At 51.4% G+C, this 13,103-nt stretch overlaps 1 protein-coding gene across 1 annotated transcript; it reads right to left on the bottom strand.

Moving 5' to 3' along the window:
* Positions 1–739: 739 nt before the first annotated feature.
* ZBTB12 (zinc finger and BTB domain containing 12) lies at positions 740–3,363 on the bottom strand. The gene is made up of 2 exons (XM_045573205.1): positions 3,184–3,363; positions 740–2,708 (listed from the first exon to the last, which is right to left on the bottom strand). The coding sequence occupies exon 2, from the start codon at positions 2,687–2,689 to the stop codon at positions 1,307–1,309; it is 1,383 nt and encodes a 460-aa protein (XP_045429161.1). The 5' UTR covers positions 2,690–2,708; positions 3,184–3,363; the 3' UTR covers positions 740–1,306.
* Between the last annotated feature and the right edge of the window lie 9,740 nt (positions 3,364–13,103).

Below are 13,103 nucleotides of genomic sequence, written 5' to 3'. Positions count from 1 at the left end.
AGGCCCAGACGGACTATAGATAGGACTATTCAGGGTATACGGTTCCTTTAGGTACCACATCTGGTCGAAGATGGGAAACTGATTTCACAAACAGTATTTGACAGACAGGTGGTTGGGACATAGGCCAATTCAAGGCTTTCTGGGAACTGTAGTAGTTTTTGGTTAGGAACTATTCCAGTAGACTGGGCTTTCTGGGAATTGTAGTTCCCGGAGACCCACACATCCGCACCTTCCCCAGACCAACCATAGGCTCCTGCCTGCAACTTGGGTGGCAGTGACCACACCTGTAGCCCACCCCTGGCCTCGGCACCACACGCCTGCCACACTGCGGTCACGGGCCCTTGTGCTCCAGGTGCCTGCAGGTGCTGAGGTTTAACTGAGGGGCCCGGCCAGAGAGCCCGCTGGTGACAGACACTCGCCTTCCCTGCCAGCCTGGGAGCCGCAGGAGTGACCTCTGGGTACTGAGCAAACAAAAGGCTGCTTAGGGCGGGACGGTCATTTACAAGCAGATGCCAGACAGAGTAAAAAGAAAAAAAAAAAAAAAGTTTTTTTTTTTTTTTATTTTGTGGAAAACAAAAGCAAAAAAAACCTAAAACCCCAAACTTCAGAAAAAAATCCTAAAAAATACGTGTTTTTTAAAAAATACTGTATAAGTCTCTACTCCTCTCCCTCCCCCTAACCAGCTCTTCTGTGTCCTGTCATCTAAGTGCCCTCTCCCCACCCCCTTATTCCCGTTCTGGCTATGGTGCCCACTTCCCGATACTACCCAGGACGCTCATCCCCATTTCTCTTACCTGCCACCTTGTTCTTCCTAGAATTTTGGTGAGCCTTGTACCCACAGTCCCATCCCCCAGCATGCAAGTCCCCCTTCCTTTTCTGGGGTTCAATAATCCTTCCCCCTACCAGGCCCTCTCCCAAGAATCTATTCTAAGCAGGAGCATGTATGGAATCCTGTCCAAATACCCTCCCGTTCCCACCCACCCTGCCTCAAGAAATGGCAGCCCTCTCCCTGGGCAGCTTGGCCAGGAAAAACACGTTTCCAGCCCCTTTGCCTCTCATTCCGGAGGGCCCGTCCCCCCTCCACAGACCCATGCACCTCGAAGAGGAGTCCGCTCTGGGGGCCGCACTCCTCGGCCTTCTCAAGAACCACCCTCGCCCTCCCCCGTTCTGGAGGCGGGCTCTGTCCACGCAGTCGTGGCCCCCCCTCAGGTTGAGTGTGTCTGCTCCGGCTCCCCGCCGTCCCTGCGGGTCCTCGCCCAGTTCTCCCGGGCCAGGGCCCCCGCCCGCGGCCCAGAGCCGGGCTGCGCTAGCGGATGAGGACGTTGATCTCGGCCACGTTGGCCTCCAGCACGTTCTCGGCCGTGGTCTTGCCGTGCTGCTCCTTGAGGTGCCGGCGGATGGCCGGCTTGTGGGCGAAGCGCACGTCGCAGTAGGAGCAGCGGTAGGGCCGGGCCCCGGAGTGCAGGTTGAGGTGGTCGTGCAGCGTGGACTTCTGCGTGAAGCACTTGCCGCAGATGCCGCACGAGTGCGACTTGACGCCGCGGTGCACGTTCATGTGGCGGTTGAGGTTGCTGCTGTGGTTGAACTGCTTGCCGCAGCGCGGGCACATGAAGATGAAGTGCTGCGCTCGCATGTGGAAGACCAGCTTCTCCACGCCCTGGAAGGCCTCCGGGCACTTGGTGCACTTGATGTTCTTCAGGGAGCCGCCGCCGCCGCCGAAGCCCCCGGGCAGGGGCCCCCGGCCGCCCCCCGCCCCCAGGCCGCCCCCGGCGCCCCGGGCGGCCATGGCCGCCGCCGCAGCCTCCACTAGGCCCGAGGCGGCCCCCACGCTGGCCCGGCCGCCGGGGATCAGCAGCAGGCCCTCCCCTTCCGCATCCTCCGACAGGCTGTAGCAAGCCTTCACCACGCCCTGCGGCGGGGCCAGGGCGCTGGGGGGCACGCTGCTCGGGGCCAGCTCCCCCAGGTGGCTGCCCACCGAGCCCGCCAGGCCCAGGCCTCCGCCCAGGCCCCCGGGAGGCTTGAGGCGGTGCGCCACCTCCAGGGCAGACTCCACCTTGACGATGCAGATGTCAGACACGTCCTCGTCCTCGTCCTCCTCCTCGTCCTCGGCCTTCAGCTCCAAGTCCTCATCCAGCGGGAACTCCAGCTTCACAGGCCGGAGGAGGGGCGGGGGCAGCGGGGGCGGGGGCGGGGGCTTGGGGGCTGGCTTCGGGGTCCTGGCAGGAGGGAGGAGGGACTTGGTGGCACTGACACCGCTCACAAGGCTGGCGTCGCCGACCCCATCCTCTTTGAGGCCTATTTTGGGCTCGATAAACTGGCTGAGGGCGTTGCGGCACTTCTCCACCACGTGCTCCATCTGCAGGTAGGAGGCGGCCGTCAGGTAGTTGACGATGTCCCGCACGGCGAACTCCAGGGCGCCCGTGTAGCAGGACAGCAGCAGGTCGGCCACGATGCGCGCGCTGTGCATAAGCGAGACCTGCAGCTCGGAGCTGGGGTTCAGCAGGAACTGGTCCCGCAGGAAGGGGGAGCAGGCGGCCAGGATGACCTTGTGGCCGCGGAACTTGAGGCTGTCGGCCACAATGGTCACGTCGCAGAACCGCTCCTCGGCGCGGAGCTGGTTCATGTTCCGCAGCGTGGCAGCCTCGTGGCCCGGCAGCTGGAAGCGCAGGACTTCCACCCCAGAGGCCATTGTGGCGGGGTGGGCAACCCTGGTTGGAAGGAAACGGGTCAGAGACAAAGGTCTCCGGCTCTCCGCAGGCAAGGCTCCGGGCCCCTCGTCCCCAGCTTGCTCGGCCCCCCAGCATCACATCTCCCAGTCTCCAGGCCTCAGTTTCCCCAGCGGGGGGGGGGGGGCGCTGGCCCTCCCGGGAGAGGGAGGCGTGGCTCCCGGGGGCGGGGCAGCGGCGTCCACACCCCCAGTCCCAGCGCCAGCCCGCGAGGACCAGGCGAGCCCGCGTGCCCACGGAAACGGGAGCGGAGGCCTGAGGCTGGGGCTCCGGAGCCCGGGGTGCAGGACCTCCTCACCCCGCCCCCTTTGCTCGCCGCCGCCTCCTCCGCCCGCACTCTGCACGTCCGCACGCGCCTTCACGCCCCCCCACCGCCCGCACGCACGGTGCACGCCCCCACCCCCTCGGAGCTCCGTGCAGCCCGCCGGCCCCAGGCCCGGAGTGCACGCCCTCTCACCTGGCCCTGGTCCGCGGGCTGTGTTTTTGCCCCCCTCCTTCCCCACCCCCCGGGGCCGCCGGCGCCCCCACGCTTGGGCCGGGCCGGGCAGCGCGCAGGCGCGGGTGCACGGGGCGCGCGGACCGGTTCCGCGTGGGCGGCGGCGGAGGGGCGGGGGCGGCTCGTGCCGAGGGCTCGGGCTCCGCGCGCGGCGGCCGCGGCGAGAACTCTGGGAGGAGGAGGGGAGGGAATTAAAGGAGCAGGAGTCCCCCTTCCCGACCCCCCGCTCAGCACCAGCCCCCCCACACGGTTAAAGGGCCGCAGGGCCCGGCCTCCCCTTTGGCCGGCATTATTTGTCCGCCAGAGCGGAAATACGCTCCGCCCCTCGGCCCGCTCCCCCTGCTCGGTGCCCCCGGGCGCGAGGGCCGGTCTGCGCGTGCGCCCGCCGCCGCCCCGCCCGCCGCGCCCGCGCCCGCGCCCGCCGCCGCCCAGTGCGCGTCCCCGCCGCCGCCCGTCCCGCCGTCTCCCGCCGGCGCAGCCACCTGCTGCCGGGGCGGGGCCCCCGGGCCCAGCCGTGCCCGGCGGCGAGGGGGAGCCGCGGCCGCAGGCCCTCTCCGCGCCGGGGGCCGTGGCCACGCCATCGTCCCCTGCGGATGGGGTGGGCGCGCGTCCACACCCCCAGCTCCTGCAGCGGGAAGCCGCCCGCCCTGCAGGCCAGGCAGCCCGGTGCCCTCAGCGTCCCCATCCCACGTGCAAAACCCACCATCCTCCCTCCTCTCCATTAAAAATATATATATTTATTGATTTCAGAGAGGAAGGGAGAGGCAGAGAGAGAAACACCAACAATGAGAGAGAATCACTGATCGGCTGCCTCTCGCACACGCCCCGCTGGGGATGGAGCTGGCAGCGGGGCCTGTGCCTGACCAGGACCCTTCCCGGACCCTTCGGTCTGCAGGCCCGCGCTCTACCCACTGAGCCAAACGGGCCAAGGCTCCCCATTTAAAAAAATATATATTTTATTGATTTTTTTTTTTTTTTTTTACTGAGAGGAAGGGAGAGTTAGAGAGATACAGAGTTAGAAATATTGATGAGAGAGAACATCGACCAGCTGCCTCCTGCACACCCCACACTGGGGATGTGCCCGCAACCATGGTACATGCCCTTGACTGGAATCTAACCGGGACCCTTCAATCTGCAAGCTGACGCTCTATTCACTGAGCCAAACCGGTTTCATCAAGGCTCCCCATTCTTATAGCTGAGCCCAGGCAATGGCCCTCCAGCCTTCCCCTTGAACTGGGGATGCCCTCCCCCGTCCACTGCACCCCACTACACAAGTAGCCCTAATGTCTACTTCTAATTATGCGGTTAAATATGTTAGTGAGATTCTACGATCTCTCATCTTCCCCATGGCAGCCGTACACCAAATTGACACGGCCAGAGCTTCTCGGCCCTAAGCAAGACCAACCTTAACTCTCCACCGCTGCCTTCCCTTCCCTTCACTCCCACCCCAGGCCTCCCGCCACGGCTTTTCGGCTTTTCGGCTTTTCGTAGCACCTGGAAGAAGGGCCCTCCCCAGCTCTCATCCCCCCACTTCCCCTCCCATCCAAGTCCAGGCGCGGAAGCCCGTTTCCTGCCAATTGGATTTACTACATATTCCAGGACACTAGAGCATTTTCCTTACACATCAGTTAAAATACTTTTTATTGATTTCAGAGAGGAGGAGAAAAGGAGACAGAGGGACAGAAACATCAATGATGGGAGAAAAACCATTGATCAATTGCCTCAGGTGCGCCCCCTCCTGGAGATGGAGCTGGCAACTCAGGCATGTGTGCTGACTGGAAATCTAACTGGGTGCTCAACCACTGAGCCACACCAGCCAGGCCTTCCATATCAATTTTGATGAAACTGCTTGATGTATTCACAGTCTGGTCTCCCCAAGTAAACATCCTGATTGCCAGAATTATGTCATGGGTTGTGTTTTGCAAATAAAGGTCATGCAATGAATGATTGACTGTTGAAGTCATTCCTCTTCAGCTCAGCCAGCATCCACCCACAAAAGGTTTGTTCCTCACTTAAACTGAACTCCTGAACTCTAAGGAAGAGCAGTGTTTGGCTGGTGCCTTGATTCTGTGCCTTTCCCTTTTAAATTCTCCGGCTTGTGTGCCTCCACCCAGTTCTCTCTATTCTAAAAGCCCTGTGTGGAAATCTTTGTAGGCAGGCAGTGTGGGCTGGAGGAAGACTTTGGCTCAGTCACATTTGACTGCTTCCTCTGAGAGGGCCCGGGAGTTATTAGTTCTCAGAATCTTTATCTTTGAACCGGAGCCCCGATTCCTTCCGGGGCCGAGGTGGGGTTTAAGCCTGGCCCGGGGGTGAGTGCTGTCAGTGATGGGTCCCTTCTCATTTGCCTAACTGGGAGTCTACAAATTTTTCAAAAGAACTTTAACTAAAAATGATGTTTTCCTATTTCATCTCTTCTTTTCCTCACTGCCAACCTTCTCAAGGACTGGTTCAGCCCTGGCCGGTGGCTCAGCTGATCCTGGTCAGAGCGCCTGCACGGGCTGTGGGCACCATCCCCAGGAGCGGGTGTGCAGGAGGCAGCCGATTGATGTTCCATTCACATCAATGTCCCTCTCTCTCTCTCTCTCTCTCTCTCTCTCTCTCTCTCTCTCTCTCCTCCCCTTCTCCAAAAAATCAATTTAAAATCTTTTTTAAAAAGAGAAGAATAATTCACAGTCCAGTGAGAGCAGAAATAAGAAAACCTGTCAAGGTAAGAATTTAAGTTTATAAGGTTTTGTATCTTGTCCCTCCTGGCTACTTCTTTTTCCTGGGTGGGTAAGGGGATAGGTGGCCCAATCTCAGTAGAGTGTAGACAGGTGATCCTCGGGGGCGGGTGGAGTTGAGTCTTCAGTGCGCACCCACCATGTCACAGTTTTATATGGAAACAAGTAGAAGCCCACTGCACAAAGATTCGTGCAGAATGGCCTTCCTTCCCCTGGCTGCCAGCACTGCCTTCGCTCTGGCCAGGCTGCCTTTCCGCCTTCCCCCGCTGCCCAGAGGCCGGAGCGGCAGCGATGGAGAGTTAAGTGTCCCGTTCAGTCCCAGCCACTTGGGGTCTGTGTATGTAAATGAACCCACCATCTTTGTTGGGTTGATTTGCATACTCACTCGTGATGGGCTGGTGGGCATCTCGAAGGTTGCTGGAAACCAAATCAGTTTTACTGAGAAAGAGATGTTGACAGGAAGCCAGGAAGGCTGGTCAACAACCTTAATTGCTCAACCTTTAGTTGAGATTATGTTAGTTTGAAGCAGCTGTTATTTCCTGCCTAAGGGCTAAGCCTCAATAAAAGGGGATGGCAGGGCCAGAGCAGTTGTAGTTCTCCCACTAGAGTTGGACTACCGCCTGGCCCCCCAAATCGCCAAATTGAATTTCTTCAAGTCTCTTTTCATTTGTGTGCGGCCCTTCTCCAGAAGCTGAACCCTGAATTGGAACTCTTTCTACGCGGGCCGTAAAAGAGAGTCCTATATCTGGCGCCCAACGTGGGGCTTCTGGAGGAGAAGGTATTTTTCGCCTAGAGCGAAGGAGGAAAAATACACCGAGAAAAGGTGTGGAAGATTCACCAGAAAAAAGGTGAGGGAATTTCATTGCACTCAAAGCCCACGTCCAGCTACAGAGTCTCAAACTCTAAGTAGGGTGGGAACGTCTTTTTTAAGCCAGGCTAATGGGGAAGAATTAGGTTATAAATTTAAAGTAAACTTTATTATAGAGTTTTGGTTTGTAAACTTAAAGAATGTGGTTTCTTGTTCAAATTAAAATCTTAGTTTGTATTTGGAATTTAAAATCTGTAATAAGAAATGAGACTCCACTGCTGAAACCGCCTCTGGTGCGGAGAAATTCAAAGGTGGCAGGAGAGGGCAAAGCTATCTGCTCTTCTGCAATGAGATTACTTAATGCTTTGTTTAAAAGTTATAAAAGAACCTGCAAACTAGGTGTTATCTTGGCCAAATTGGGTGATAGTTATTACTTCAGAAAGCAAAAGAGAAAGAAAAAATTTTTTGAGATCTGTCTTTATCTATTAAGCATGAAAAAATGTGTGGCTAGATCTGTTGAAACTTCTCCCAAAGTAAGCTTGATGTGGGGGAAGGAAAGAGACACAAGGCAATCCAATAAGGAAGACCACTCTCTCAGTAAGCTAAGGAATGTGGTAACTTACATTTGAATGGCTACAAACTTCCTCCAAATTCCTGTGGCAAAATTTTTGTGGAAGTTTGCTTAATTATAAAAATAAAAAAGTAAAGTTTAAATTTGCCTCATAAAAAATCTAGAGGACAGAATTGAAGCTCTTAATTGATTATGTCTTGTATTTTTCTTAGAAATGTAAAGTGTCATTAATTTAGGACATGCAATATATATTTGATTTGCCATCTTTAAAAGTTCAAAGTGCAAATTAAATTGGGAGACATTATATAGTTGTAATTAAAATACCTAAAGTATAACTTGTTTTTGAGAAAATAAAAAGTGTTTTCTCTAATAATTAGGAATTAAAAATAAGTTGCTTATTATTGGTCTAATTAAAAAAAAGAGGATTAATTCTGTGATCTCAACCAAATATTTTCTATGCAAAAACTACTCTAAATTTAATTGATATCTTAAGATAATAATAAAAGGTATTATAATATTTAAATCATATATGGATATAGATATTTGTTTGATGGTTTTTTCCATGTTAAAATTTCAAGGCCTTAACAGAGATGATTCTTGGAAAGCTCCAAGGGCCCGGAGAAATTTATTCTCTTCTTAAATGATTTAAAACAGATTTAATAAACTTGAAATTGCATGGAAAACCTTATCAAATAAAAATTAATAAATATAAATATTTTAGAAGGTTTATAGGCATGTATTGTTAATGGCAAAGGAAAGCAGTTAACTTTCCTGGTGCATGGTGAAGAAGACGGTACAGACGCCTGACACCTGAGAATGTCTTTCTTGCCATGTTAGCAGTAATCATCTGTACGGTAATATTACTTGGGACAAATGTGGAAGTGTTTAGGACTTATGTTCCTGGCCCTTCATGGGTAAAAGCCCTTATGTGGGCTGATCCCTTGCCAGTGTAGTCACCAATAATACTAAACACCTTGGTCATCCAAGAGGAAAATGGGTGGGGCAAGGAAGTATAATGACACAGGTGTTGCCACCCAGCTTCCCTTTTTGTATGACACAAAATCAAACCAATGCTCCTTTGTGTATAAAATTAAAGAGAGGTTTCTGGCTTGCACCAAAGTAGAGGAATATCACTACTTGCTCCTGGGAGAGGTGCAGAGAAATGTAACTAAGACCTTGTCTATACAAAAAGAAATTGATAATCAGTTTGAATTTGAATTGCCATTTGCTTAGAACAAAGAATATCCTTGCATGATATTATTCTACAATGTCATTTATAATTTTTGATATTTTACAACAGCATATTGTACAATTATTCCAAACAAAATTAAAAATCTAATTTTTGAATGTTTGGCAGCAATTTAAAAGGACATGAAAGGATTTAATCCCTTCCACTGTGTGGAAAGCCTCACTGGGAAGGCGCTTGAGCATTCTATCATTCTATAATAGCATATATTGGCCTTTCTTGCCTTATTTGCGAAGAGGGACCCTCTTGTCACAATCCAATTGCCCACAGCTGTTGCTTGAGTTTTCGGTTCATGCTGAGGTTAGAGCCTCGTGGTGGCTGGTACCATGGATCTGTCTCTCGCACAATGGCGTGAGCTGGAACCTCCCTGGAGAAGAAACCTGGGTTCCCCAAGATATGTGATCAATGCCGGGGCACCACCAGCAGGCGAGGGGATCCCAAGGCAGGTACTGGGCATGGAGGCCATAGGGGCATAGGCTACCAAGGAGACAGAACTGAACCTCACATCACCCTGCTTGGCCCCGGAGGATGGCTGGTTAGCCAATGACGGGTAAGATTCCTCACGGGAGGGACAACCTAAGACAGGCACAGCCGCAGAGGGCCATCAGGAGAGGACTTGGGGGCCAACAGAGGCGGGGCACAGATCCTCACTCCCCAACGCTGCAGGGGCTTGAACACTCGCCCTTTTGAGGGATGTCTCCTGCCCCATGGCTGCTTCACGCTTCCCATACCCAGCTCAGATTGGGACCCAGGCAACAAACAGATTTGGTCCAGCTCAGATTGAGACCCAGCAACAAACAAGAGACTTGGCACAGCTCTTATTGAGACCCAAGCAACAGAGAAGTGGCTGATAGCGACTGTCCTACATCTAAATCCAGCCTAAATCTACGAGTGCTCAGGGCTTTCTCAAGGATGCATATAATCTTTTCCATTAATATTTATAGAGTAAACTAAAATTGTTGTTAAAGTATTAAATTTGACAGTAAAATAGTCAAATTTTCAGATTAATTTAAATTGGCTAAATGAAATGAGTTAATATTCAAGAAAATTTAATTGTACAACAGGCTGTTCCTAAAAGTATTAACCAAAATTTCTATTGGTAGTCCATTTCATGGTAAATTTGTTTAACATACAATAAACCCTAAAGCAGTCATAGTTTTAGTACAATAAAATTTAAAAGTTATCAAAACAGCATTATAAAAATTTTTCCAAAAGCCTCCTAATAATTAAATAGAAAAAGGGGGATAGTGGAAAATACCATGTTAAAAAAAAAAAAAAATGTGTCCTGTAAGTAAATTACATCTAGAAAAATTTTTTTTCTTTTGAAAACCAATTTTTCAAAATCATTTGTAATGATAACAGTAAGACAGCCATGAAAAACACACATAGTACCAAAATAAGTCAAAGAAAAATTGTTTGGGCAAAAAATTAAAAGTATCCCAAGTAAAATTTATAGAAAAGATTCCTTTATTAATTTTGGTCGAGATATGTTTGTATATTTTCAGAAAACAACTCCAAGACCATGTGGATTTCTGCAACAGAGAAGAATTGACAGGAATACTCCAGCCATAAAGACAAGAGTAAAAACAGACCAGAGATGGAAGATGCTGACGACGCCTTGCCATACTAGCAGTCAGCAGATGTGCGTCGCTGCAGGTTGTCCAGGACCAAACCAGAGGTCGGACCTGCATTGCCACCATTTTTTCCACCATCCGGATACCATTGCTGACATGGACTCAGAACTGTTGGACATTAAAATTTGGACTTGAAACTTTTGGAAATTGAAATTTGGACTAAAAAAACTGTTTGACATTGAATCTGGGATTCAAAAACTGTTGGCCCAGAAAGAAACGTACTGCAGACTGATTTCATTTGACTCTCAGCATAGCCATTGTTGCTTATTTCATTTTTTGTTTGTTTATTTCTAGTCTGCATATGCAAAATTTTTTGGGAAAGAAAACGGGGAGATGCTGGAAACCAAATCAGTTTTACTGAGAAAGAGATGTTGACAGGAAGCCAGGAAGGCTGGTCAACAACCTTAATTGCTCAACCTTTAGTTGAGATTATGTTAGTTTGAAGCAGCTGTTATTTCCTGCCTAAGGGCTAAGCCTCAATAAAAGGGGATGGCAGGGCCAGAGCAGTTGTAGTTCTCCCACTAGAGTTGGACTACCGCCTGGCCCCCCAAATCGCCAAATTGAATTTCTTCAAGTCTCTTTTCATTTGTGTGCGGCCCTTCTCCAGAAGCTGAACCCTGAATTGGAACTCTTTCTACGCGGGCCGTGAAAGAGAGTCCTATAGAATAGGGGTGTCGAACTCAATCAGAGAAGGGGCCAAAATCTAAAATCCAGCCTAAATCGCGGGCCGAATGGTTTACTGAACAGTCATAAACTGTCATTGTGATGGAAACGCAGCGGAGTGCAGTGATGACAGCGCAGTGCGGGCCACATTGCAAGGCCTGGCGGGACGGATTTGGCCCTCGGGCCTTGTGTTTGACACATGTGCTATAGAAGGTATGGTCAATTAGCATGCTACTCTTACTAGGTAGCTAGGCAGTCTTTTCTGCTACAGGCATGGGGAGGTGTGGCTTTCCCATGGAGGGGTATCCAGATTCCTGGTCCTTGGTCCCCAACTTCGCCAGTGTGAGGTGAGGGGCCCTCCTGGCCTTGGCTGACAGTACTAAAGACCCTAGTATAATGGCAAATTCATAGGAATATAAGGTGCAGTGTAGATGCGAAGTGGCTAATGGCTGTGAGACTAACCCGTCAACCCCCCTAATAGAGAGTGAGGAAGGAACAAGGGTCCCAGCAAATTAGGAGAGGCAGAATAAGTGGCCACATCACGTCTACACTGCATCTTACTAAATTCCCCCACTCTTTTCTCATTCTGCCTCGGTGCCCAGCCAGGCTGCCATGCATCCCCTCATAAAGCCCAGCTGTCCCAAACCACAGTCACCTGCCTCAGTGTCACTCCCTCACCCACAGGCTGAGCCATTCCCGGGACTGTGAACACCTCACCTCCTTACTCCTCCGTGATCATTATCTCTAGGAAGACTGCAGCAGTTTGGGATCTGGTCTGTGACTCAAGCGGCTAGAGGTCTGGCTAGTCTGGGAAGGGCTGCGAGCCTGTTCCCTCCCTACCCCACCCCTGCCTTTTAGAAATACTTACTAGAAGGTCTGAGGCATGGTTATGCATTTTTGAAGGACATAGAAGGTTTGAAGGCTAATTTGAAAGTGAAATTTGTGAAGGTTTATGCATGTGATGAGATGGAGAAAAGGAAGGAAGGAAGGAAGGAAGGAAGGAAGGAAGGAAGGAAGGAAGGAAGGAAGGAAGGAAGGAAGGAAATTACTCTCAGCAAGAAAGTGAGGCTTCAGTCCGAAGGAAGGAAGGAAGGAAGGAAGGAAGGGAGGGAAGGAGGGAGGGAGGGAGGGAAGGAGGAAGGAAGGAAATTACTCTTAGCAAGAAAGTGAGGCTTCAGTCCCAAGCCTGGCAGGATAAGGTTGCTGGACACTTCTTAAGCTAGACCAGAATACTCAGTGTCTAACCTCTTTTGTTTTTTTAATAAATCTTTATTGCTCAGATTATTACAATTGTTTCTTCCCCTCTCCCCCCATAGCTCCCTTCCACCAGGTTCCTGCCACACCCTCTGTCCTTACCGCCCTCCCCCACCCCCGCCATTGTCCTCATCCATAGGTGTACGATTCTAATCCAGTCTCTTTCTGCACCCCCACACCCCTTTCCCCCTGATAATTATCACTCCACTCCCTTTCTTTGCCCCTGATTCTATTATATTCACCAGTTTATTCTGGTCTTCAGATTTTTATTTTTTTTATTTTTATTTATTTATTTATTTATTTTGCCAATGCAAAAACTAAACCACATACATATTATTTTCAAAACTTGAGAATGTCGGAGAATCCAAGATGGCTGCCCGGGTAGGCAACTAGCCGCAGCCGCACACAACAATTTCAATAAAATACAACTAAAATATAAAATGGACATTACCCAGAACTACAGGAAAGTCGACTGACTGGAAATCCTACGATGAGAAGCAAGGAGAAAACCAGAAGGAAGTACGGAGGAGCTGGAAAAGCCCAAGGTACGGAGACACACGGCGCGCGTAGAGAGGACAGAGCCGGAGAGGAGGGAGGCTGAGAGCCTGGCTGGCGGTCCCAAGCGGGAAGGAGAGAAAAGCTCCGACTGTGCTGGGCCCAGCTCCAACTGCTCTGAACCCCAATTCTAGGCCAGACCCTGGGGACCCAGGCTCATCCATAGGGAGCCGGGCTATAAGGTGGGACTCCGGGGAAGCGGCGAAAGGAGGTCCCGGAGGTGCGCACACTGTGCGCAGAGAAGGGCCGGCCGGCTGTGCCGCGGGATTGCCCTGACGGGAAGGAGACAGGGGCTCCAGACTGCTCTGAACGCCACCTCCAATCCCACTACCAACTGAACTGAACCCCAATTCCGGACTCATTGGGGGAGAGCATAGACAGTTTGGCAGCAGGCGAAAATCGAGGGCACCTTTCTCTCAGAGGCGCTCGC

This window comes from Pipistrellus kuhlii, unplaced genomic scaffold (assembly GCF_014108245.1).
Source record: "Pipistrellus kuhlii isolate mPipKuh1 unplaced genomic scaffold, mPipKuh1.p scaffold_m20_p_5, whole genome shotgun sequence".
NCBI classification, from domain to species: domain Eukaryota; kingdom Metazoa; phylum Chordata; class Mammalia; order Chiroptera; family Vespertilionidae; genus Pipistrellus; species Pipistrellus kuhlii.
This window is presented reverse-complemented; position numbering and strand designations above follow the sequence as displayed.

Coding starts and splice junctions, on each gene's coding strand:
- ZBTB12 (XM_045573205.1), bottom strand. CDS start 2,689: ATGGCCTCTGGGGTGGAAGTCCTGCGCTTCCAGCTGCCGGGCCACGAG.